Source organism: Aotus nancymaae, unplaced genomic scaffold (genome assembly GCF_030222135.1).
Source record: "Aotus nancymaae isolate 86718 unplaced genomic scaffold, 86718_ANA_hifiasm-v0.15.2.pri h1tg000058l, whole genome shotgun sequence".
Lineage (NCBI taxonomy): Eukaryota > Metazoa > Chordata > Mammalia > Primates > Aotidae > Aotus > Aotus nancymaae.
The window spans coordinates 17,730,935-17,755,871 of NW_026988472.1; the positions used below are offsets into that span (position 1 = coordinate 17,730,935).

At 38.3% G+C, this 24,937-nt stretch overlaps 2 protein-coding genes across 15 annotated transcripts in view; one reads left to right on the forward strand and one right to left on the reverse strand.

Moving 5' to 3' along the window:
- The window catches only part of CASK (calcium/calmodulin dependent serine protein kinase), a 427,869-nt gene that overhangs the window by 260,668 nt on the left and 142,264 nt on the right, over positions 1–24,937 (forward strand). The window lies entirely within an intron of this gene.
- Positions 3,927–12,557, reverse strand: GPR34 (G protein-coupled receptor 34). Of its 2 annotated transcripts, XM_012448155.2 has the most exons (3): positions 12,446–12,557; positions 11,707–11,793; positions 3,927–5,647 (listed from the first exon to the last, which is right to left on the reverse strand). In XM_012448155.2, exon 3 carries the CDS (start codon positions 5,569–5,571, stop codon positions 4,423–4,425), a length of 1,149 nt encoding a protein of 382 aa, XP_012303578.1. In that variant the 5' UTR covers positions 5,572–5,647; positions 11,707–11,793; positions 12,446–12,557; the 3' UTR covers positions 3,927–4,422. The 2 variants fall into 2 exon arrangements, with proteins under 2 accessions (XP_012303578.1, XP_012303579.1); XM_012448156.2 differs by lacking the exon at positions 11,707–11,793.

The following is a 24,937-nucleotide window of genomic DNA, read 5'->3' on the forward strand; positions in this document are numbered from 1 at the left end:
TTTTTTGGCATTACTCAATTTTGATGAGGGATAAGCAGAAATTTTTGGCCCCAATACATATTAATGGCAATTTATGTTTTTTAAATGAAAGATATCTCAGCAATCACCTTTGTGCTTGGACAGAATTAAACAAAAGTGAAAAGCATTAGCAGAGACAATGTCAGTAGAATGGAAGTCTACCAACTTGCATCCCTACATATGTAAAATACAGTTGCTGCTTACATCACAATGCCGTGAAAATTAACTGATGATAATGCATGGGAAGCACCTAGCACAGTGAAGGGTGTGTAAATAAGCACATTACTTTGCTTCCCATTCCCTTACATGTGAACTTGAAGCAGGGAAATAAAAGGAAAAATAGAAGTTTAGAACAAACCTACTACCTCCTTTCTAGTTCTGTGCTCACTGTTAACATCCCCAACCAGCTCTCCAAGTCTTCATCTGAAAAGATAGACTGAACTGAGGCATAGTGGCAGCCACTCAGCTGGGCCATGTAGCTATGACAGAGGACACTGCATCATCCAACATGGGAATGCCCCGTAGTTTATCCCTAGTCTGAGTTGACATAATTCAGATTATATTCTGAGTTTCAAATCTTTTCTTCCGATTAAAAATACCCCTGCAAGCTTCTTTACAAGTGAGTGCGGTTTGTTGGTGGCTGACATAAAAGGCTCTCCAGTAAATATCATATCTGTGGTGAATATTTTTCCTGCTTTGTACTTTTGTTTCAGTTTTTATGATTTGGGACAAAGAATCTAAATTTCTAAGTGAGATCTATGAATTTTTCCCTATAGTTATTTCTGTTATTTTGTTTGAAAGTTCTTTCCCATCTACAGATAAATTAGTTGTTTTTTATCTTTTGTGGTCTCATTATTTGCACTTAATTCTTGAATATACTTAAAAATTTGGGGGTAAGATAAAAGGTAAGGCTGTAAATTGGCCTTTTACTTTAAATAGGCACAGCACTATTATTTATTAATCCATCCCTTCCTTCCTGATGATTTTTGTGATGTTTCCTTTATTTACAGTGATTTTCTCTGAGGGAGGAGAATGTATGAGGGTCACCTGAGCTTTGCAAAAATACACTTAACCCCACCTTTGCAAGATTCTGGCACATCTTGACTAACAGGATCTTAAGTCTCCCTCTCATGTGTTCCTGCCCTCACTCTTCGGAGAGCCATTAATATGTCATATACAGGCCAAGCATGGTGGCTCATACCTGTTATCCCAGCACTTTGGAAGGCAAAGGCAGGCAGATCACCTGAGGTCAGGAGTTCAAGACCAGCCTGGCCAACATGACAAAACTCTGTCTTTACTAAAAATATAAAAATTAGCCGGGCACAGTGGCACGCACCTGTAATCCCAGCTACTCCAAAGGCTGAGGCAGGAGAATTGCTTGAACCCAGGAGACGGAGGTCGCAGTGAGCTGAGATTGCGCCACTGCACTCCAGGCTGGGCAACAGAGTGAGACCCTATCTCCAAAAAAACAGTCATATACGTATTTTGTACTTTTCTCATATATCATCTAGAATCTGCTTAGACAAGTATATTCAGTTCCACAGATAAGTTTATCCTTGTGTCTGCTCCACAGTGTTATCCTTACTGAAGGATAAGAATATATTTTAATATCTGATAAAGTATTATATTTTGAAGATCTAAAAAAATCATTAGCCTATTAACATGTTGCTGCAGCATCCAGGTTGCTTGTTGAGAGAACTCTTTTCATATTGGTTTTCTCTTGTGCATAACTGTCAGTAAGACTTTGGTTCAAATAGTTATATTAGTTATTCAGGTTTTTCTGCTGAGAAAAAAGAGAAAAAAAAGAAATAAAAATAGTTATATTAGTTCTACTTTTATGTCAACAGGAATAAAGAATTCATTTTTAAAAATTGAAAAGAAAACTATAGTGGAAGAGAATTGTCTTTTTCTACTGACTTAATCTCAGAAAAATTCAGCCACCATCAAACCTGGCTGTATACAGCATACTTTCCCAAAACTAGCAATACTCAACACTGAGGTCTTACTCTGACAGCCAGACAATTCATTTTGCACATGTTTGGTTTTGCATATATGAGATGTTATTTAGAAACCTGTTTTGAAGGTCTTTGAGAGGTAAAGATATGTATATACTTCTGAATTTCCTTTTTTTGTGTGCTTCTAGAACTAAACCTTGGGTTAGGAGAGGTGAGAACTGTTTCCTGCTTGCAAACACTAATGCTCAGTAAGAAGTAAAAGATTATATGTAATAAGTAGCCTTAACTTTCGTAAGTCAGTAGCATATTTTTTCTAAAAATTTAGAAACCGTCTCAGGATTCAAGTTACTGGATTCAGGTTACTCTAAGGCATGTTATCAGATTTCTCTCAGTAAGCAATCTGTTATAAATAGACATTGATTTCTATCAAAATTTATTTTATTGCAAATAATATAGCAAGAATTAATTAAGCATACTTTAAAATTTTCTTAAGAATGCCATTGTGCAGAGCTTTATAGCAGTTATCTAGTATAGTGAGACAGCTTCTAGAACTATGAGTGTATTTATATTCACTTTAATGTTCCTTTAAAGTGATAATAATTGATAATTTTGCCAAACTCTATACAATAAGATATGTAAGGTGTTTACCCATAATATAAAATAATTTTTTTTTGAGATGGAGTCTCGCTTTGTTGCCCGACTGAAGTGCAGTGGCGCGATCTTGGCTCACTGCAACCTCCACCTCCCGGGTTCGAGTGATTCTCCTGTCTCAGCCTCCCAAGTAGCTGGGACTACAGGCGCATGCCACCACGCCCAGCTAATATAAAATAAATTTTTAAGTTTGAGGACATGAAGGAAAATAGAAGTTTTCATAACACAGACATAAATGCTAAATTTCATTTAGATGGTTATTTGTTAATATTGTCAGGGCAAAGTAATTAATATAATTTTATCACATTTTTCTGACCCTCTAATTTTTCTACAAATTTTAATATTTATCCTCAAATATTACTTATTTTTAAAATGTACTTTTGCTTTGACTTATTTTTTATTCAACCAATTGTGGGCACTTATTGAAATATAGTTAACTGGCTGGGCACAGTGGCTCACACCTGTAATTCCAGCACTTTGGGACTCCGAGGTGGGTGAATCACCTGAGGTCAGGAGTTCAAGACCAGCCTGGCCAACATGGTGAAACCCCGTCTCTACTGAAAATACAAAAATTAGCCGGGCGTGGTGATGAGCACCTGTAATCCCAGCTACCCCGGAGACTAAGGCAGGAGAATTGCTTGAACCAGGGAGGCAGAGGTTGCAGTGAGCCAAGATCATGCCATGGCACTCCAGCCTGTGCAACAGAGCAAGACTCCATCTCAAAAAACATATATATGGTTAACTGAGCACTGTATACAAGCCAAATCTCATTAAAATTAATTCAGCTCTGATCAAAATCTTCATGCTCATTCACATTGATTTCTCAGCCAATGGCCTACCTTAAGTTTTAAGAAGTATAAAAAATTTTATACTCCGTGATAGAAACTTTCAGATGACTCCTTGGAGTTTGTCATAAGAGGCTTTTACATATTTAGTCAATAACATTCTGGTTCTCTGTATGACCAAAGAACTGGATAAATGCTGGCCAAACTTTCAAGAATGTTTGCCTGATGACACCCCCTAGATAGCAATTGTATGATGTTCTATACAGCCATATTCAAATGAACTAGGAAAAAAGCTAACTACACCCAACTTTTTTTCTTGTAAGCACTCATTCCTTCCCTTTCTCCCTATCTTATTCATCTGTCCATTCTTGTTAATTATTCAACAAATGTATATTGATCTCCTATAGCCAAGAAACGTACTAAGCTCCACGGAGTCAATGACAAACAAGACTAAGACCCCACCAGGCTCAGTGGCTCATGCCCTTTTTATCTAAGCAGTGATAGATAGTGGGTGATCTCGTTTTTTAATTAGGATTTTATTAATTATCTTTTCATTTGTTATAGAGATTTAGGCATCAATGAATACAGCGGCAAATTATACAAGATTTTAAAATGATAAAGGAACATCTATTTTCTGACATATTGTCAGTTCCCGAATCATTTACTTTAAAACACATTTTAAATTAGTATCAAGTGCTTGATTTTAATAACTACTTTAGTGACTTGAGAGACTATGGCACTTTAATTATTTTGCTGTTAAAGCCATAAATTCCACTTAACTTCACAATCTATGTTAAGAGTATTAGCTTAAAAATGTATTTTGAAAAGATTTTACATACAGATTTAAAATATAGTACCTTCAAATGGTTTACAGTTAAGCAACTGAAATATCACAGATACAAAGAGAGCTTTGAGATCTGAGTTTTGTAAATGCTAGAACTTTGTTTCGTCATTTTTTAGTTCTTCAAAGAATTAAGAGGCTGTATTATATCATTATTTTTAGTATGTTTACCTCAAGTACCTTTAGAACTAGACTGTATTTTCGCTGCCACAGATATATCATGCAGGGAGTATCCTGGTTTAAATTCTGAAGTGCTTTCACTCCTGCTTGCTTCACCTTGAAATCGTCTAAAAAGAAGTTGGCACATTATTTTACGAATGTTACTGGACATAAGGAAATACATGACTGGATCTAAGCAACTGTTGAAGGCCGAGAGAACCAGCATGATCTCATTGGTTTTGTGAACAATTTCTTTCCAGTAGCAAGACAATACATTTAGCTGTGAAGTAATGTAGATGAATCGAAAGGCATGATAGGGAACAAAACATAGAGTAAAAATGATAAGTACAATGAAGGAGTTCCGGGCTGTAGTGGCGTATTTACCAGAATTAGGAAATTTTGACCTCCTTTTAGAAATTCTCAGTAGATTCTTCCCAATCTTAATATATGAAAGGATTATTAATAAGAAAATTAGCCAGAACATTACCACAAGAACGTAGTTAAAAATGGCTTCTCCTTTTGCATTATGTTTATCTCTATAATGGAAACACATTGTGGAATTATGCCCTCCTTTCTTAAGTGTTAAAATAATCATAGTTAGGAATCCAGCAAAAGCAAGCATCCATACCATACAACAGACATAAATACTTTGTTTAGTTGTTATTGCCTTCCGTCGCTGTATAGACCGATTAATTTTTATGTAGCGATCCAAACTGATGAATCCAAGCAAAATAATGCTAATGTACATGTTCATATAAAATAGTGTTCCCACAACCTTGCACAGAATCACACCTAGTGTCCACTTGTTTTGGTTAATGTGATACATTATTCGGAAAGGGAGGCAGAAGATGAGTAGAAGGTCTGCAATGGCTACATTAAGTAGATAAATTTGAATGGAATTTCTTTTGTGGTGGATACCCAGAAATACATAGAGGGCAATTATGTTCCCAACCAGTCCCACGATAAAAATAACCGAGTAGAATGTTGTTAACACAGTAGATAGTAATTTTTCATCCATGGGACATGTAGTAACATCTGGTGTTCCTGAGAAGTTTTGTGGTGACTGGTCGCTATGATTAGTTATAAAGCGCATTCTGTGGGAGGAGTAAGGCCAGCTGCTGACTGAAGTTGTTGTCATCATTGTTATGGTGTGACTTCTCATTGTCTTCTGTGGAGATCAAGTGAAGGTGCTAAATGACGTATTCCTCATGTGTAGTTCTTATGTCTTCAGATTTTTCCTGCAATAGAATGCCAAACATTGAGTCATTTGCTATTAATAGGCTGGGCTTCCTAGCACACGCCTATGGTACTAGCTACTCGGGAGGCTACAGCAGGAGGATTGCTTGAACCCAGGAGTTCAAGGCTGTAGTGAGCTATAATTGTGCCACTGCACTCCAGCCTGAGCAATAGAACAAGACCCCATCTCTTAAAAAAAAAAAAAAAGACAAAGTATAAATAAGAAATGATTTATTTTCAGACATTTTGAGAAACTTTAATTTTATCCTACTGTATGTAGTAACATTAATGTATCAATTGTATCATAAAACAAGCAGCATATCATGTAGGATCTCATGAAGTTTCATGCTCTAACCTTTTCTGTGGCCATGCCCTACATTCAAGGTCTGTTTCATGTATTATATTAAAATAACTCAATTTATGAGATCATCTTCTCTTGGGGAAGTTCTTACGGGAATAGAGGTGGTGGTGAAGAGAAATGACAGCTCATATTTTTCAAAGATGAGCATCAGTTTCTCTAAAGGTATGTACAGGCTTAAGAGAGCTGGGCCCACTGCTGGCCCTGCCCAGCTTCAGAACCACTTCCTGCCTTGACTTTTTCCCTTAAATGTGGCATTCATTCATTTTGACATGTATTGCTACATGGCATGTGACTTACTGCAGTGGTCTCATTCTATAGTGGGAATAAAGAAGAACATCCTAAATTTCTTCTCAGCCTAAGACCAAGGTAGGGGTGTTCAAATTATTGCCCATAGGGCATGCAATTAACGTAATAGACTAAGAGAGCACAGCACCTGCAAGGTTACACAGACTTTTGTAACACTCACAGGAGAAAAATGTAACCAAACAAAGCCAAGTCAGCTGGCAGCTGCTAGTTAGCCACTCCTAACCTAGAAGCATAGAGTGATAATGTAGATTGGAAACATCATGTGCAATCCAAGATTTTGAAAGTAACCTGACCAAAGCTTAAATGTGCCCTGGGTTCAATAATTTGAGACTTGCTAGAACCTTTGAAGAGATAATGTTTGCATTCTACTTGTTTGTGGCAGCAGAGAACATTTTGCAAAGCTACTTGTTCTGGCCCATGACTGCTGTGAAGAGCTTAGTCTGAGAGCTGCTCATAACAAGTGAAGAAAATGTTCCTGGAGGTTTCATCACATTCCTCTCTTAGAGTGACTGCCCTATTTCTGTACAGCAGCCACTTAGCAGAGTTAACATAAAGATGCCCAGAGCAAGGTTTTCAAAATCAGACCCAACTAACTTGCGACAAAGGGCAAATAACTTAATCTTTTCTATGCCTGAGTTTTTTCATTTGTGAAAATGAAAAATACATATGAAGAACTTAATCCTGGCACATAGCAACTATTTAATAAAAGTTAGCTTTAATAAACACCTCTTGATGAATCTCATTTTAGTAAGTATCTCGCACTTGGCTAAGTACTGTGTGGAAAAGGAAGGTGAATAAGACAGAGACCATATTAAACATTTTGGAGGAGTGGGCATTCAAACCCTGACTGCTGCCATGCAGAGTGGCTTTGAATAGCAGTAAACTAAGTTCCTAATTTGATCTTATACACAGAGAAAAATAGCCTTTCTTAAAACTCTACCTGTAATTTGATTAAGAACAAAGCATTTTGGTAGAGGGTAACATTAAGGTTTAAAATGTAAAGCTAGCTGGGCACAGTGGCTCACGCCTGTAATCCCAGCACTTTGGGAGGCCGAGCCAAGTGTATCACAAGATCAGGAGTTCAAGACCAGCCTGGCCAACATGGTGAAACCCCGTCTCTACTAAAAATACAAAAATTAGCCGGACAAGGTAGTGGGCACCTGTCACCCCAGCTACTCAGGAGGCTGAGGCAGAGAAATGCTTGAACCCGGGAGGGGAAGGTTGCAGTGAGCTGAGATCTTGCCATTGCACTCCAGCCTGGGCAACAGAGCGAGACTCCGTCTCAAAAAAAAAAAAACAAACAAAAACAAAAAAAAACAAATGTAAGGTTAGGAAGCATTGATTCCATGGAAGAGGAACTGGCTGGTGAAGAGGAAGTTATGTAATCCCTGGCCTGTCTCCAGAATTCAGGAAAGTGAAGGGAGAAAGGAAGGGAGCGAGGAAGGACTGAGTCTAGTCTGTCATGTGGCTCAACTGCAGGAAGACAAATTTCAGAAAGTTTGCAGAAAGATATAGGCATGTTTCTTGTGATCTAAGACTTTTTTTTTTTTTTTTGAGATGGAGCTTTGCTCTTGTCACCCAGGCTAGAGTGCAATGGCACTATCTCGGCTAACTGAAACCTCCACCTCCCGGGTTCAAGCAATTCTCCTGCCTCAGCCTCCCGAGTAGCTGAAATTACAGGCGCCCACCACCATGCCTGGCTAATTTTTGTATTTTTAGTAGAGACGGGGTTTCACCACGTTGGCCAGGCTGGTCTGGAACTCCTGACCTCAGGTGATCCGCCCACCTCGGCCTCCCAAAGTGCTGGGAGTACTGGCATGAGCCACTGCGCCCAGCCTGTGATCTAAGATTCTAAAAGGAAAGAGCAATCTAGAAAGAATGTCAGGCTGCCAAAAATGAAACTGATAATGCAACCTGCACTACCAGGAAAAGGAAAAGGGTGTCTGTAGAGGGACCACCTGTATTATGTGTGGTTATCTAGGGAGCTCTCATACGTTCAGGGAATTGAGGCATAAGAAGTGATGTGATTTTGAGAGCTCAAGTAGCTGAAATGACATGAAAAACTCATCTGTAAGTAGTTATTTTGGTTTTTTTTCCTTCTCTCGTGCTTGATTTTAAGTTCCATTAGGATTAAGAACCAAGTCAGTTTTGTTTGGCTCTCTGTATCAAATGCTTAGCACAATAAATATTACTGAATGAAAGAGGGAATTAATAGAAATACATATGAAGTTCTATATGTGGATATTATAAGCGGCTGTACAAGTATAGGAAGAGCTTTAGCTGCATTAACAAACACAATTGCAGTTGCTCTATCAGCGTGGTGTGGTGATAACAAAAAACCCGTCATTAGTTGAATTCCTAGATATGTGGTGTCTGAAATGAAAATTGTTACTACTAAGCTGCTTCCATCCAAGCTGGTAGGGTCTCATCTGGAATGCAGTGTTTCAGCCACAGCAGCACACTTAGAAAAGGCCATGGACCAAATGGAGAGAAGAACTCAAATCATGTCATAGAAGCAAGTTGAAGGAAATAGGCACCTTACCCTGGAGATGAGAATGCTTTACAAAGCCATAGAAAAAAGGGTTTCACTTTGTTAATATGTGTCTTTACAAAGCAGAACAAGAAATAATGATAGAAATTGCAGAGACAGATGTTGCCTCCTTTTAAGGAAATGATTTTTTTTCTACTGAAATGATCTCTCTTAGGAGGCAATATAAGGATCTTATCACTGGAGATTTTTGAGACTACCACCAATTGGGTTCTTTGTAGAAGAGATTATCAGTGGTTCCCAATCCTGGCTGCATATTAGAATCCCCTTGAGGGCTTTTTAAAGATGCCAGTGCTTGACTTCTTCCCCAGATATTCTGATTTAATTGGTCTGGAATGGGTTTCAAGCACTGGTTTCCTTTAAAAGCTCTTCAGGGGATTCTAATGTGCAGTCAGAATCGAACCCTTAAGCTAGATGGCCAAACCATTAACTAATTATTTATTTAGTACTTTCTGTGTACCAGACATTGTATTAAACAGATTTACATTACTTCATTTACATAATCCTTGCAAAACTCTGTGAGATAGGTATCACAGAAGAGGTAATGAAAGATCAAGAGATAGGCCAGGCACAGTGGCTCACACCTGTAATCCCAGCACTTTGGGAGGCTGAGACTGGAGGATCACTTGAGACCAGGAATTCAAGACCAGCCTGCCAGCCAAGGCAACTAGCAAGAATGTGGCTTTAAAATAAAATAAAATGAAAGAAAGAGAGAGAGAGAGAGAGGGAGAGAGAGAGTAAGGAAGGAAGGAAGGTTCAAGAGGTTATGATCTTAAGGGAGGGAGGAAAATTAGTTCAAGAAGTTATGATCGTTACTCTTGGCCACACAACTCTTAAATGACAGTGCCGAAGTTAGGACTCAGATCTGAATTTTAGAGCCCATGATCCTTTTCACCAAACCTCACTCCTTATCACATAGGATTAGCATTTTCTTTCTTTTTTTGAGACAGAGTCGCTGAGGCTGGAGGGCAATGGTGCGATCTCGGCTCACTGCAACCTCTACCTCCCAAGTTCAAGTGATTCTCCTGCCTCAGCCTCCCAAGTAGCTGGGATTACAGGCACATATCACCACACCTGGCTAATTTTTGTATTTTTAGTAGAGACAGGGTTTCACCATGTTGGTCAGGCTGGTCTCAAACTCCTGACCTTGTGATCCACCTGCCTCAGCCTCCCAAAGTGCTAGGATTATAGGCATGAGCCACCGTGCCCAGCCAGATGAGCATTTTCTTTATTGAGTTCTATCAGCAGTTTTTTTATGATTCCTTTAACATACACTTCAACAATTTTAAGAAGAAATTATGCCATCTAGGTTTACTTCTTTGGAAAGGGTATTAATCTTTTTATTTGCTATGTCCATTATTGTAAGTAAGTAAATCCAGAGTTTACAAAATCACAAATTCATCAGAATGCTTGACACTACCCGCAGAGCATATCTTTTCAAACTTACTTCTAGACCCCATAGCCATAATCAAGATGTTTCTAGAAATCAAGATGTTTCTAGATGTTAGCACAAAGCACATATCCTGAAACCATTTGCCTCAGCTCTAATCCGCAAGTAAAATAAGTAATAGTTGGACAAGTCTGTCAGTAAGCCTTTCTGGTTTTGCTTTAGTCTTCAAAGAGAATAAAGCATTTGTTTATAATAGTGGCCATAATTCAGAAACATGTATTAGACAGCTAGCATGCAATTATTGATTCACAAATTGACAGCCAGGTGCCATGGTTCATGCCTGTGATCCCAGCACTTTGGGAGGCTGAGGCGAGAGGATCACTTGAGTTTAGGAGTTCTAGACCAGCCTGGGCAAGATAGCGAAACCCCGTCTCTACAAAAGATAAAAAAAATTAGCTGGGTATGGTGATGTGCACCTGTAGTCCCAGCTACTTGAGAGGCTGAGGTGGGAGGATCACTTGAGCCTGGGAGGCAGAGGTTGCAGTGATCCAGGATCATGCCACTGTACTCCAGCTTGGGTGACAGAGTAAGACCTTGTCTCGAAAAAATATATATATTTTTTTTAAAAAATTGCCCAGGTGCAGTGGCTTATACTTGTAATCCCAGCACTTTGGGAGGCCAAGGCAGGCAGATCACTGGAAGCCAGGAGTTCAAGACCAGCCTGGCCAACATAGCAAAACCCCGCCTCTACTAAAAATACCAAAAATAAATAAATAAATAAATACCAGGGTGTGGTGGCAGGCACCTGTGGTCCCACCTACTGCAGAGTCTGAGGGTGGAGAATTGCTTGAACCCAGGAGACAGAGGCTGCAGTGAACTATGATCATGCCACTGCACTCCAGCCTGGGTGACAGAGTGAGACTCTGTCTCAGAAAAAAAAGAAAAATTTTTTTAATCACAATTAGATTCTGTTTTAAACTTGGTGACTGGTTTTTTTTTTCTCCTTTAAAGTTGGTTGGTACATTACAATGTCATTCACTATATAAGGCTATTTATTGATATTTTAAAAACTACTTGTTTGATATGTTAAGAATTGCTTGTGAAGACAAGAAACAAACTACTGTGTTCACATAGGGGATTTATTTCCTAGCGGACACTGCTTATGACCTATGTGCTATATTGAAGTGGTCACAATAGTTTTGTAATAGTAGATAGTGTTTTTTAAATGTTGTTACTTGGCAAATCCTATTCATAAGTTCAAAAACCTAGTATTAGTGCCTTGTACCCCCCACCACCACCTACTTTTGCAGTTGTTTTTCAAGTGGCTCATGTAGGAGTACTGGACCCAGAGGTTAGGACCCAACAGATTCCACTGTGACTCCAGATGAGCAGGAGCCTTTAAAATGCAGTTTGGGTATGTTTGTGAAAATACCACATTGCTTGTTGAAATACATACCTATTTGGTAATAGTAGCAACCTTTCACCATTTGACTCAATAATGACTGAATCTATTCAGGACATGCTTCAAAAATTGCTTTAACTGCTGTATACAAAATGAAAATTGAAAACATATTACTTTGGAAATAATATTAGTAGTGTGTTAGGTTGTGTTACAACTTTAACTCTGTCCATAAAAAACACATTTTAAAAATTATTTGAACTAAAGTGTATTTTGCTTTCTCTCTTATCTAATATTTACCTTATTTACTTCTGAAACATCAAACTTAAATGTTATATGATCTGGTAATACTATAAAATAGTAATAATATAATAAAGAAAAGACAGAAATTGAAAATAGGGAGACAGAGTAAATAAAGTCAATAAGTTATAGATAATTTATAATACATTAGAAATAAAATGTGTTACATATGAAAATAACTTTTAATTATCAAGTATATCTGCAAATCTTGATGGCAGTGTACAAATGCAGAATCAACAATGTGACTATATTGACAGTAGGAGCTTAAATACCTTGAATGTCTCAAAGTACTTAAAGTAACTAAAAAGACAGTCTCATTTGAAATCAAGGCAGAGGTGTCATTCAAGCAGTTTACTTAATGATCCTAAAAGCAAACAACTGCTGACATTAGAGTAGCCTAATCACCATGAATCAGGTTTCACTTTGAATGTTTAGCTAATCAAATTTTAGCCAAAATAAAGGTTCATTTATGTCACTGAAATCAAGAAATACTCACAGTTCAGGTTTGCCTGAAGTAAAAGGAGCTGAACCCCAAGCTTCCCTAGACACTGAGAGTTGTCTTGGTTGTGTCAGCTGGGCTCTTCCATCCGGTCGTGGTGCAATTGGTTGGGGTTCTCTTCTTTTTTATGTTCACATGTGGTGATGTGGTGTGGTAGGGTTTTTTTTTCCCCTCCTTTTTTTTTTTTTTTTTTTTGTTTTTTCAGTATGACAACCCTCAGATAAGCCCCAGAACCATGGAACAACTTTAAGCTCAATCAACACTGAACTTTAGGAAATTATTTATATCTTCTTTATGAATACTTTCCAACTACAGTTGTGGGAAGTTTTCCTCCCCCGCCCAAAATTTAAAAGTTTTATAAATTCTAGGCAAAAATGTGTATTTTCTGTTTTTTTCTAAGAAATGATGCATAATATATGGACTTTCAAAGCAGAACTACATTTCTGTTTCTTTTTGGATTCGTTTTAGAAACTAAGTTATTCAGATAAAGTGGCATTCTTTTATTGAATTGTACTAACATTAGCAATGAATTATTTTACTCTTTTTTAAGTTTTATTCCATTTGTACATTATTTTAACAAAATTTCATGTATTCCTTTAAGACCTTTGCTAAAACAATCTTAAGACTAGATGAGATTTCTGATGGTATTCTCCCCTTTTTATCACTGTGATAAACTCTCCCAAGCAAATTAAAACATCACCTGGATTTTAAACAAAATGATGATGGGATTCTGCAGTATTAGTTTTGATTCTAGTCCAAAATTTAACCACTATCTGTCCAATTATTTAACTGCTGGCTCTGCAGTTTAGTGTTATTTCCCTTTTTTTGTTGTTATTTGAAATGAAGAAGAGTTAGTTTTTATTTTCCCCATAATTGTTATCCTGCAGCTTTGTTTACACTAAATATTTAACTCATTGGGCTGTAGCTAACATTTAATTATTTCTGGGTACACTCTTCTGAACATTATTCTCCAGAGCTTTTAGTTTGTTATAAATATGGTATATGGGACAGGATATTTTTTAATTGCCAGAATAAAAATGTTTTGTAGCTCTTACTTCCCCTTAGAACCTCTGAGAAGGAAAGTGGTTACTGTATTGGTCTGGAAGGATTTTCTTTTATTGTGGTACAATATGTAATGTTAAATTTACCATCTTAACCATTTTTAAGTGTACAATTCAGTAGTGTTAGGTATATTCACATTATTGTGCAACAGTTCCTAGAAGTTTGTCATCTTGCAAAACTAAAACCCTGTACCACTAAACACTATTTCTCTTCTCTTCCACTGCCCTTGACGATCATGATTCTTTGTGTTTCATTGATTTTGACTACTTTGGACACTTAATACGAGTGGAATCACACAGTATTTGTCCTTTTGTGACAGGTTTATGTCACTTAGTGTAATATCCTCAAGGTTCATCTGTGTTGCAGCATGTTACAGAATTTCCTTCTTTTATCAAACTGCATCATATTCCACTGTATATCCACCACATTTTCCCTATGCATTCATCTGTTTTTGGGTTGCTTCCACCTCTTGGCTAAGTGAATAATGCTGCATTGAACATGAGTATGCATATATCTCTTCAAGATCCTAGCAGGATTTTTATTTTTGTTTTATTTTTTAATTATTATTATTATTTTGAGACAGAGTCTTGCTCTGTCACCCAGAATGGAGTGCAATGGTGCAATCTTGGCTCACTGTAACCTCCGTCTCCGGGGTTCAAGCAATTCTTCTGCCTCAGCTTCCTGGGTAGCTGGGGCTACAGGTGTGCACCACCATGCCCTGCTAATTTTTGTATTTTTAGTAGGAACGGGGTTTCACCATTTTGGCCAGGCTGGTCTCGAACTCCTGACCTCATGATCCACCTGCTTTGGCCTCCCAAAGTGCTGGGATGACAGGCATGAGCCACGGCACCTGGCCCCTAGCAGGATTTTTTTAATGACTAAATAGATATTTACCTATGTGCATTCTATTTCATAAAATCTAGTATGAATATATTTTTTTCTATATTATTTTCCTACACCTAACACAACCCTTTTCAAAATACTAATTGTTTTCATCTTCAGTTTCCTCATATTGTGACCACATTTTCTCCTCAATGTGAGTCAGCACAGCTACCACCAGATTTGAGTATAATCTTTTTCTAGTTCTTTCTTTATGTGAGCTTTTTCCTGTTCATTCTGAACTTTCTGCTTTGTCTCTGTGTTCTTAGCTCATTTTCGATATCACCTCTTCCCTTCATGCTTCCTCTTTCTCTTGTTGGTATTGTAAGTTATTTATCTATATAAAGATAGAAGTAGAAAAGAACAAATGTATATGCTTGTTTGGTGCCATCGATTACTGACATCACCATTCTTTTTAAAGCCCAACCCTGGTTAAATTCAGCTCACCACCTACTCCAGGCCTGAACCTTGCCATCTAAAATGAGGACTGCTGGATACAAACACTCAATGATGCTGATTGGTCTCACTTCAAATTTATGACTACAAACCTCAAGTGCGCCACTGGGCTGCCAACAATTCTAGTATATTTCCTTAGTCTAGTGGTTCTCAAAACAGGGATCCCAAACCAGTCGCATCAACATCACTCGGAAGCTTGTTAGAAATGTATGTTCTTAGCTGGGCATGATGACGCATGCCTGTAGTCCCAGCTACTTGGGAGGCTGAGATGGGAGGAGCATTTGAGTCTAACCTGGGCAACATAGCAAAATCTTGTCCCTAAAAAAAAGGAAGAAGAAAAAAATGCATGTTGCTGACCTCATCCCAGACCTGTGAGCCAGAAATTCTGGAGATGGGGCCCAGCAACCTGTATGATTCTGATGCTAAGGTTTGAGGACCACTGCTTAATCAGTTCATTCTCCTATTCCTTGAAAATATTTTTTCACACCTGTACTCTTCTCAGACTGCCAGGAACACCACTCCTTCCTCACTCCCACCTGGTGATTGCTTTTTATTTCACTGAGAACATAGAAGCACTCAGAAGAAACCTTTCTTGTCTTCCAGTGTCCACCTCTGCTGGTATATACAGATGTCTCTCTTTAATAAACAAAAGCCAGGTGCAGTGCTTCATGCCTGTAATCCCAGCACTTTGGACAGCCAAGGTGGGCAGATCCCTTGAGCTCAGAAGTTCAAGACTAGCCTGGACAACATGGTGAAACCCTGTCTTTACAAAAATTAGCCAGGTGTGGTGGCATGCACCTGTAGTCCCAGCTACTCAGGAGGCTGAGGTGAAAGGGTGGCTTAAGCCCCAGGAGTTGGAGGCTGCAGTGAGCCATGATGATGCCACTGCACTCCAGCCTGGGTGACAGAGTGTCTCAAAATAAATAAAATAAAAAATAAAAAAACCTCCACAAAAAAGTGCTGGGTACTACTATGGAATTACCTATAGAATATATTGTTATGTGGAAATTTTGAATATTTATATATATTTTTTATTTTTAAAAAATGGAAGGATAAACTGAAAACTAGTAAAAATAGTTACCAATGGGGAGGAAAAGATTGGGCATGGGAGAAGAGGGCAAAAGCTAGACCTCTCTGAATAGTATCCGTTTTACAGTTTGTACTTTAGAACCTATGTACATGTTTTATATCATTAAAACACCAAATTAAGGCAAAATCTAATTAAAACAAATGAACCTCACTCTGTTGCAAAGTGAAAGCATAACCACAAGGAGAATTACTTTTAGTAACTTTAAAATAGGGTAGGGGTTTTTGTTTTGTTTTTATGTAATTTTAGACTTATAGAAAAGTTATGAGAAAAAGTATGAGGATTCTAGATACCTTTCACTCAGATTCCCTGTGTTAACATTTTTTTCTTCATTTGTTTATGAAATGAAGAAAAACCTTCTCAATCTCTCACTGTTATCCATTTATTTATATATTTCCTAAAAATAAGGAATTCTTTTACATAGCTGCAGTACAGTTATCAAAACCAGGTAATTTATATTGACCAAATATCATTATGTATTCTACAGACCTTGTTTCAATTTCATCAGTTGTTCTAGTAATATTCTTTATAGCAAAAAGAAAAACAAGCCAGGCACAGTGACTCACACCTGTAATCCCAGCACTTTCGGAGGACAAGGCGGGCAGATCACTTGAGGTCAGGAGTTCGAGACCAGCCTAGCCAACACGGCAAAACACCGTCTACTAAAAATGCAAAAAACTTAGGCATAGTGGCATGCTCCTATAATCCCAGCTACTTGGGAGGCTGAGGCACAAGAATCGGCTTGAACTCGGGAGGTGGAGGTTGCACTGAGCCAAGATCATGCCACTGCACTCCAGCCTGGGTGACAGAGTCAGACCCTGTCTCAAATATATATATGAAACAAGGTCTATCTTTTCAGTCTCCTTTAGTCACTTTAACCTGGAACTTAAGCCAGTTAATTTCTAGAATGTTTCTCTTTCGGTTTGCCCAGTGTTTCTTCATGATTATATCTGGTTATGTACTTTGTCAGGAATACCACAGCAGTGCTGCCAAGTTCTCAATGCATCATATCAGGAAGCCCATGCTATCAATCAGTCCCATTAGAAGCAGTGTTAACTTTGCTACTTTCTGCTGGGTTTCTCACCTGTAAAATTACTAGTTTCCCATTTGTAATTAATAAGTATCCAGTAGGGAGCTATTTAGAGATTACATAAATATCTTATCACTCTTCAGATTTTCACCCACAAGTTAGCATCCTTGGTGATTCTTACCTGGATCAGTTATGATAATGAAAACTGCCATTCCAGCATTTCTTCTACATTTAATTGATTTTCTACTTAAAGCTTTTCCTCCTTCCCCATTCATTTATTTGCTTATTTATTTACATCAGCACAGACTCATGGATTCTTACTTTACTCAGTAGTAAAATGGTATTTTGACCGGGCATACCTAGTGGGATATATCATAAGGTCAAAAAGAAGGACAAAATCTGAAACAGCGTTCAGTGATGTTGTTATTGATAATGTAGGTATTAATGTTATTTTAAAACTTTCATACACACACACATTCTGAAGCACAAATCAAATGAGTAATTATGTTAGTATCATTAGGTACCAAGATTACAGTTGACCCTTGAACAACATGGGGGTTAGGGGCACTGATCCCTGCATAGTTGAAAATCCACATGTAACTTTTGACTTCCCCAAAACTTAACTACTACTGGAAGCCTTACCAATAACATACTTGATTAACACATATTTTGGGTTATATGCCTCAAGGAAGCCTCAAGTGATCCTTCCGCCTCGACCTTCCAAAGCACTGGGATTATAGGCATGAGCCACCACTCCCAGCTGGTTTGATAATTATAGAAAAAGGTTTGGCTTTAAAAATGTCAAGATAAAAAAAAATGTCAAGATAGCAAGATGCAGTGGCACATACCTGTAGTCCCAACTACTCAGGAAGCTGAGGCAGGAGGTTCGCTAGAGCCCAGGAGTCCTGGGATGTGGTCCATTATGCCAATCAGGTGTCCACATAAAGTTTGGCATCAGTATGATCTCCCCGGAAAATGGGGGTACCACTAACTTGTTTAAGTGGGGGTGTGAACTGGCCCAGGTTGTTAACAGGGCAGGTCAAAACTCCCATGCTGATCAGTAGCGGGATCGTGCCTATGAATAGCCACTGTGCTCCAGCCTGGGCAACAGGGCAAGACTCCCACCTCTGAAAAAAACAATTAAAATTAAAATAATGTCAGCATAACAGGAAGATCAGTTTTTGTCAACAAAGAGGCAGCAGATGAGTTCTCTTCAGAAAATTATTGAGGAGGAACAATATCTGCCTGAACAGACTGTTAATGTGGATGAAAAGTGCCCTATTCTGGGGAAAAAAATGTCACAAAGGACATCTATTAATAAGGAACAGAAGCAAGCACCAAAATTTAAGGCAAGAAGGGATATGCTAACTCTAATAAGTACAATCCTGATATAATTCCCAACTGCATTTGCACAGAACAGTAGAGTCAGCCAATCTGCCTTACTTGAGGCCAGGAGTTTGAGATGAGCCTGGGCAACATAACGAGACACTCTACCAAAAAAAAAGTTTTTAATTAGCCAGGCATAGTTATTTTAAAAAAAAAAAATTGGTCTCCTAAAAAAATACATATATATATAAAATAAAATCACCTTTTGCTACCATTTAATTTTCCAGCTTTTAGATCCTTCACTTTTTTTTTTTTTTTTTTTCTGAGACAGCGTCTCTCTCTGTCACCCAGGCTGGAATACAGTGTCAACCTCCTGGGTTTAAGCAATTTTCCTGCCTCAGCCTCCTGAGTAGGTGGGACTACAGGCACGCGCTACTATGCTAGGTTGATTTTCATATTTTTTTTTTTTTGAGACAGAGTTTCACTCTTGTTACCCAGACTGGAGTGCAATGGTGCGATCTCGGCTCACCACAACCTTCGCCTCCTGGGTTCAGGCAATTCTCCTGCCTCAGCCTCCTGAGTAGCTGGGATTACAGGCACGCGCCACCATGCCCAGCTAATTTTTTGTATTTTTAGTAGAGACGGGGTTTCACCATGTTGACCAGGATGGTCTCGATCTCTTGACCTCGTGATCTACCCACCTCGGCCTCCCAAAGTGCTGGGATTACAGGCGTGAGCCACCGCACCCAGCCTGATTTTCATATTTTTAGTAGAGATAAGGTATTGCCATGCTGCCCACGCTGGCCTTGAAGTCCTGGACTCAAGTAATCTGCCTGTCTCAGCCTCCCAAATTACTGGGATTATAGGCATGAGCCACCACACCTGGCCCCTTCACCTTTTTGCTTTAAGTTGTCATTTCGCTTTTTCTCAAATTATGTTAGAATCTATAGGTACACCTTTCTTATGTCAATCCTGTACCCACATAAAAGGTGCATTTTTAATACTACTTAAAAAGGTTTTTCACAAAAAGAGCAAGATTTTAGCATCTACTGGTGTAGCTACAGCAGCAGCTTCATTAATTTCCTTTCCTTTTTTTTTTTTTTTAAATGGTCCTTATGTTGGATTCATTTATTTTGAGACAGCAGCCAACTGCAGTTGCAGACCTCAATCTATAGTACATATCAAGCAATTCAGCTTTTCCTTTTTTTTTTTTTTTTTTTTTGAGATGGAATCTCGCTCCTGTCACCCAGGCTGGAGTGCAATGGCGCGATCTCAGCTCACTTCAACCTCCGCCTCCCAGTTTCAAGCAGTTCTCCCACCTCAACCTCCTGAGTAGCTGAGATTTACAGGTGCCCGCCACCATGCCTGGCTAATTTTTGTACTTTTATAGTACAGATGGGATTTCACCATGTTGGCCAGGCTGGTCTCGAACTCCTGACCTCATGTGATCCACCCACCTCACCCTAGCTTTTTCTTGTAATGTCATGACTTTTCTGTGTTTCTTAGAAGCACTTCTAGCATCACCAGTGGCACTTTGTATGGATCCTATGGTTTAGGGTATTGCACTAAACACAATGAAAATAATGTAAGAACTCTGAGATCACATTTTACTGTGATATGTAATTTATTGGAGGGATGAACTGCTCATGCAGAGATAAACAGCATCACAACATATTAAGTAAATACTCGAAAGACTTGAGCTCACTACAATAGCAACAGGAGGGAGCTGTGAAATCATTACAGTAGTATAATATATACTACAGTTAATTTTATGGTTATGATTTAATACTGCATCTTGCATTTGTTCACATTTCTGTTGACTGTGAATGGCACCATTTACGGTCTGTGTAGGTGTAAGCTTTGATAAATTTTAACTCTTTCTAATAGATTTGTGTACATTTTTATGGTACTAAATAATAAAGCAGTATCTAAATATATTTTATGCATTTATGATAGAGCTTTCTCTTAATTTTTTTATTCCAGAAGTCGTCCTTCACCTTTTTCTTAATTTTTAAAATAGTTCTAGGCAACATGATTGGTTCACGAGTTTTTTCAAATTGTTGTGAATCTCCAAAATAAATTTCAGTATATTTTATTGAAAAAAATCCATGTATAAGTGGATTCACACAGTTCAAATCCATGTCCAATGGTCAACTGTACTTGTCAAATCAAAGAATTAAAGTAAAAACACTATAATTAAATAGGAAGAAATATCAGTATGAACTTGTGGTTTTTCTCCTAAAAAATGCATTATTTTTTCACCACTGTCCACTGAAAAGCCAAAGTGATAATAACTCAGGAATCATAATATACCTAGTACCCACATCATGGATTTATTTATTTTATTTTTATTATTAATTTTTTTAAGACCGGATCTTGCTCTGTCACCTAGGCTGGAGTGCAGTGGCACAATCTCACTGGGCTCAAGTGAAGCTACTGCCTCAGCCTCCCAAGTAGCTGGAATTATAGGCATGTGCCACCACACCTGGCTACTTTTTATGTTTTTAGGAGGGACAGTGTTGGCCAGGCTGGTCTTGAACTCCTGACCTTAAGAGATCCACCCACCTAGCCTTCCCAAAGTGCTGGGATTACAGGTGTAAGCTACCGCGCCCAGCCCACATCATGGATTTAAATACATTTTCACACTAAAAGAAACAGGGCTATGTAGATAAATGGCTGATTCCAGATCTGGGGCAAGAAATGGACTTGACAAGCCTGGAACATCATCTTGTGACAGAAAGCAAGGAAGTTATCAGACTCCTGGTGTCTTACAAAAATACAAAAGAACTGACTTAAAGGGGCTCCCACTGGCCCAAAATGGGACAATTTGAGCACAAAAATTTGTAAAGGCAGCAATTGATTAAAACACGTTAAATATATAAAAATCTATAAGTTCATAGTAATAATAAATAAAAACACCCCTCATCAGTCACCTTTGGAGCTTGCCTAGCAACTAACTTGGTATTCTGGAAATAAATTATAACAGTTTTATTTATAATATCCAAAAACTAGAAATAGCTCAAATGTCTATCAACAGGAGAATGGACTAACTGGTATATTCATACAATAGAATACTTATGCAATACTAAAAAGAAATGAACTACTGATCACAATAAAGTGGATGAATCTCAGAAACATGCTGAATGACAGAAGCCTTACAGAAAAGAATACATACTCTATGGTTTTCTGTCTATGAAGTTCTAATATAGGCAAAACAAACCTATGGTGAAATAATATCAGAGTAGTGGTGCACAGGGGGAGATGGCAGCAGAGATTGAAGGGGAAGGGGATGAGGGAGGGACGTTTGTAAGATAATTAATTTTTTTAGGGATTTGGATTACACAGATGTATGCAGTTCAAAACTCTAATGGTACACTTTTGTGCATCTCACAGTATATACATTTTTTATCTTAAACATTATTTTTTTTTTACTTTTTATAGAAGTTTAAGAGACAGGTTCTTGCTGTCACCCTGGCAGGGGTGCAGTGGCATAACTATGGTACAGTGTAGTCTTAAGCTCCCAGGCTCTAGTGATCCTCCTGCCTCAGCCTCCCAAATTACTGGAACCATGGGTGCATGCCACCAAATCTGGCTACTTTTTTTTTTTTAGTGGAGACATAATTTTAAGCAAATACTAAATTTCAATGATATGTGTGCTAAGGTGTAGTAAAAAGTAAGATGGATACAGGGATAAAGAGATAGATATTTGATAAAGCAAATATAACAGTATTTAATTGTAGAATCTAGGTGGGTCTTTGCAATATAATTCTTTCAATTTTCTGTATGTTTGGTAGTTTTCATAACAAAATGTTGAAGAAAACCTCCATTTTGGAACCTCTAATTATGGGTCTAGGTATCAACATTTGCTAACATCAAGTGAAAAGTTGATGGTGAATCTTTTTTTTTTTTTTTTTTGAGACAGTCTTGCTCTGTCACCAGGCTGGAGTGCAGTGGTGCGATTTCGGCTCACCGCAACCTCCAACTCCCTGGTTCAAGCAATTCTCCTGCCTCAGCCTCCCAAGTAGCTAGGATTACAGGCATGTCCCACCACGCCCAGCTAATTTTTGTATTTTTAGTAGAGACAGGATTTCACCATGTTGGCTGGGATGGTCTCGATCTCGTGACCTTCCGATCTGCCTGCCTCAGCCTCCCAAAGTGCTGGGATTACAGACATGAGCCACCGTGCCCGGCCTGATGGTGAATCTTACAATGATGGGTCAGGCAGACAACACCTGAACCCACTGCTCAATCCTGTCACTAAAAGTAGGATAGCCAGATGCTATGTTCTTCCTAATGCAATACAATAGATATGCCACCTATGAAGTATTAGTGCATAAAACTAAAATTGAATCTGAATCTAATCAAGATTCTAGATCTAACTGCAAATTTACAGGAAATACAGGAGAGTAAAGACCATTAAATGATACCATGTGGGTACCATTGGCCAAGAACAGATTGTGGGATATTCCACAGGAAAAATTATCTAGTATCTTAAAAAATTAATGACATGAACATTGAAAAAAGAAAAGCATAGGGAAGAAAGGGGATCTGTTACAGAGTAAGAGACGCTTACAAGACATACACATCAAATGCAATGTACAGGCCTTGATCCTGTCTAGAACTAACCAACCGTAATAAGACCTTTCTTCCTTTTTTTTAGTCTCTTCTACTCCTTCAAGTTATTGGTAGAGAAAAGACACTTTTGAGGCAATCAAGGAAAACCAAATGTGGACTGGGTATTAGATGATACTAAAGAAGTATTGCTCATTTTATTGGACATAATGATATTATGGTTATTTTTAAGTTTTGTGTTAGAAATACTGAACTATTAACAGGCTAAATTACATTTATTTTAAAATACTTCTGGGGAGAAGTAAACAGTTGAGGATAGATGAAGCAAAAATGAAGGAATGTCTTTGTTTTTGGGTTGTTTGTTTTTGTTTTATTTTTGCCTAGAGATGGGCAAGCTGCCCATACATCCCAGGGGCCAGGGGAGGAGCTGAAAGAATGTAAATAATTGCCAAAGCTGGGTGATAGATACATGGAAGTTTATTAATCTGTTTTCTCCACTTGTAAATGTTAAGAAGAGGCTTCCTCAGCTTCACACTTTCTCCATTTTTACTACTAAGACTTTGAAAGGTATCTGTATTTACTGTAACTACATCATCTCTTCCCATTCTCTCCTGAACCTGGAGATTTTTGCCTTCATCATGCCAACAAAACCACTCTTATCAAGGTCACCAGTGACTTCCAAATCGCCAAATCTAATGGTCAGTTCTCATTTTAAATGACCTAAGTAACACTGATCACTACTAATCATCCCTACTTGAAAAAGTTTCTTCACTTGACTTTAGGATACCAAACTGATTTTCCTCCTGCTTCACTGTCTAGACCTTGTTTTCTTTTCTAGATGATTTTCATCTTCTGACCTCAGATATTGGTGTGCACCAGGACTCAATCCTCTGACTCTTCTCTACAACTTCCTAGGCAATTTCATTCATTACCTTGGCTATAAATACCATCTATGTACTATTGATTCCCAAATTTATATCTCTAATCTCAGCCTCCCCTTAATCTCATCCTATAAAATCTCACACTCAATATGTATGAAACCAAATTCTTTTTTTTTTTAATAAAATAGAGATGGAGTTTTGCCATGTTACCCAGGCTGGCCTCAAACTCTGGGCTCAAGCAATCTTCCTGCCTTGGCTTCCCAAAGTGCTAGGATTACAGGTGTGAGCCACCACACTCAGCCTGAAACCAAATTCTTGATCCACCTTACAAACTCCTCCCTCAGTGTTCCCTGTTTCAGTAAATGGCATCTTCATTTTTCACTCAGTTGCTTAGACCAGAAACCTAATTGTCATAACTGACTTGTCTCTTTATCTCACATTCATATCCAGTAGCAATGCCTGTCAGCTTTATCTTTAGAACACAAACTGAATTTGACTACTTCTCATCATCTCTGCTTCTGTCACTCTAGTCTAGTCCAAGTAACCATCTTCTCTTGCCTGGGCATTTACAGTAGCCTCTTAATTGGTCTCCTTTTTCCCTATCTCTTCACAATCTCTTTACACAGCAGCGAGAGTGATCCTTTTAAAACCTAAAACTGTTAATAGTATTCCCCTGTTCAAAACTTTATGGTGGTTTCCCATCTTGCTCGGCATGAAACCCAGAGGTCTAACCACAGCTCCAAGGCCCTACATCTTTGGTCATCTCTCAGATCACATTTCCCACCACTCTGTCCTTGCTCATGCCTTTCCAGACACACTGGTTTCCTTCTTCTCCAAACAACCCTCCTTGTTGCTCAGGGCCTTTGTGTTGGCTATCCTTCTCACCTGGAACTTGCTTCCATGTGGCTTGCTTTTTCACTTCATTCTGGCCTCTGTTCACTTATTACCCACTAGAGAGGCCTTCTCTGACCCCAACTAAAATAGCAGTTCTCTGGTCCCCAAGCCTATAATACCTCCTTACCTGCTTAATTTTACTTCCTAACACGTAATACTACCTGGCTTTACATTCTATTAATTGGCATTTATGGCTTTGTTTAGTTTCTGTCTTAAATTCAACTCTTTAGGCCAGGCACCTCATGCCTGTAATCTCAGCACTTTTGGAGGCCAAGGTGAGAGGATCACTTGAGGCCAGGAGT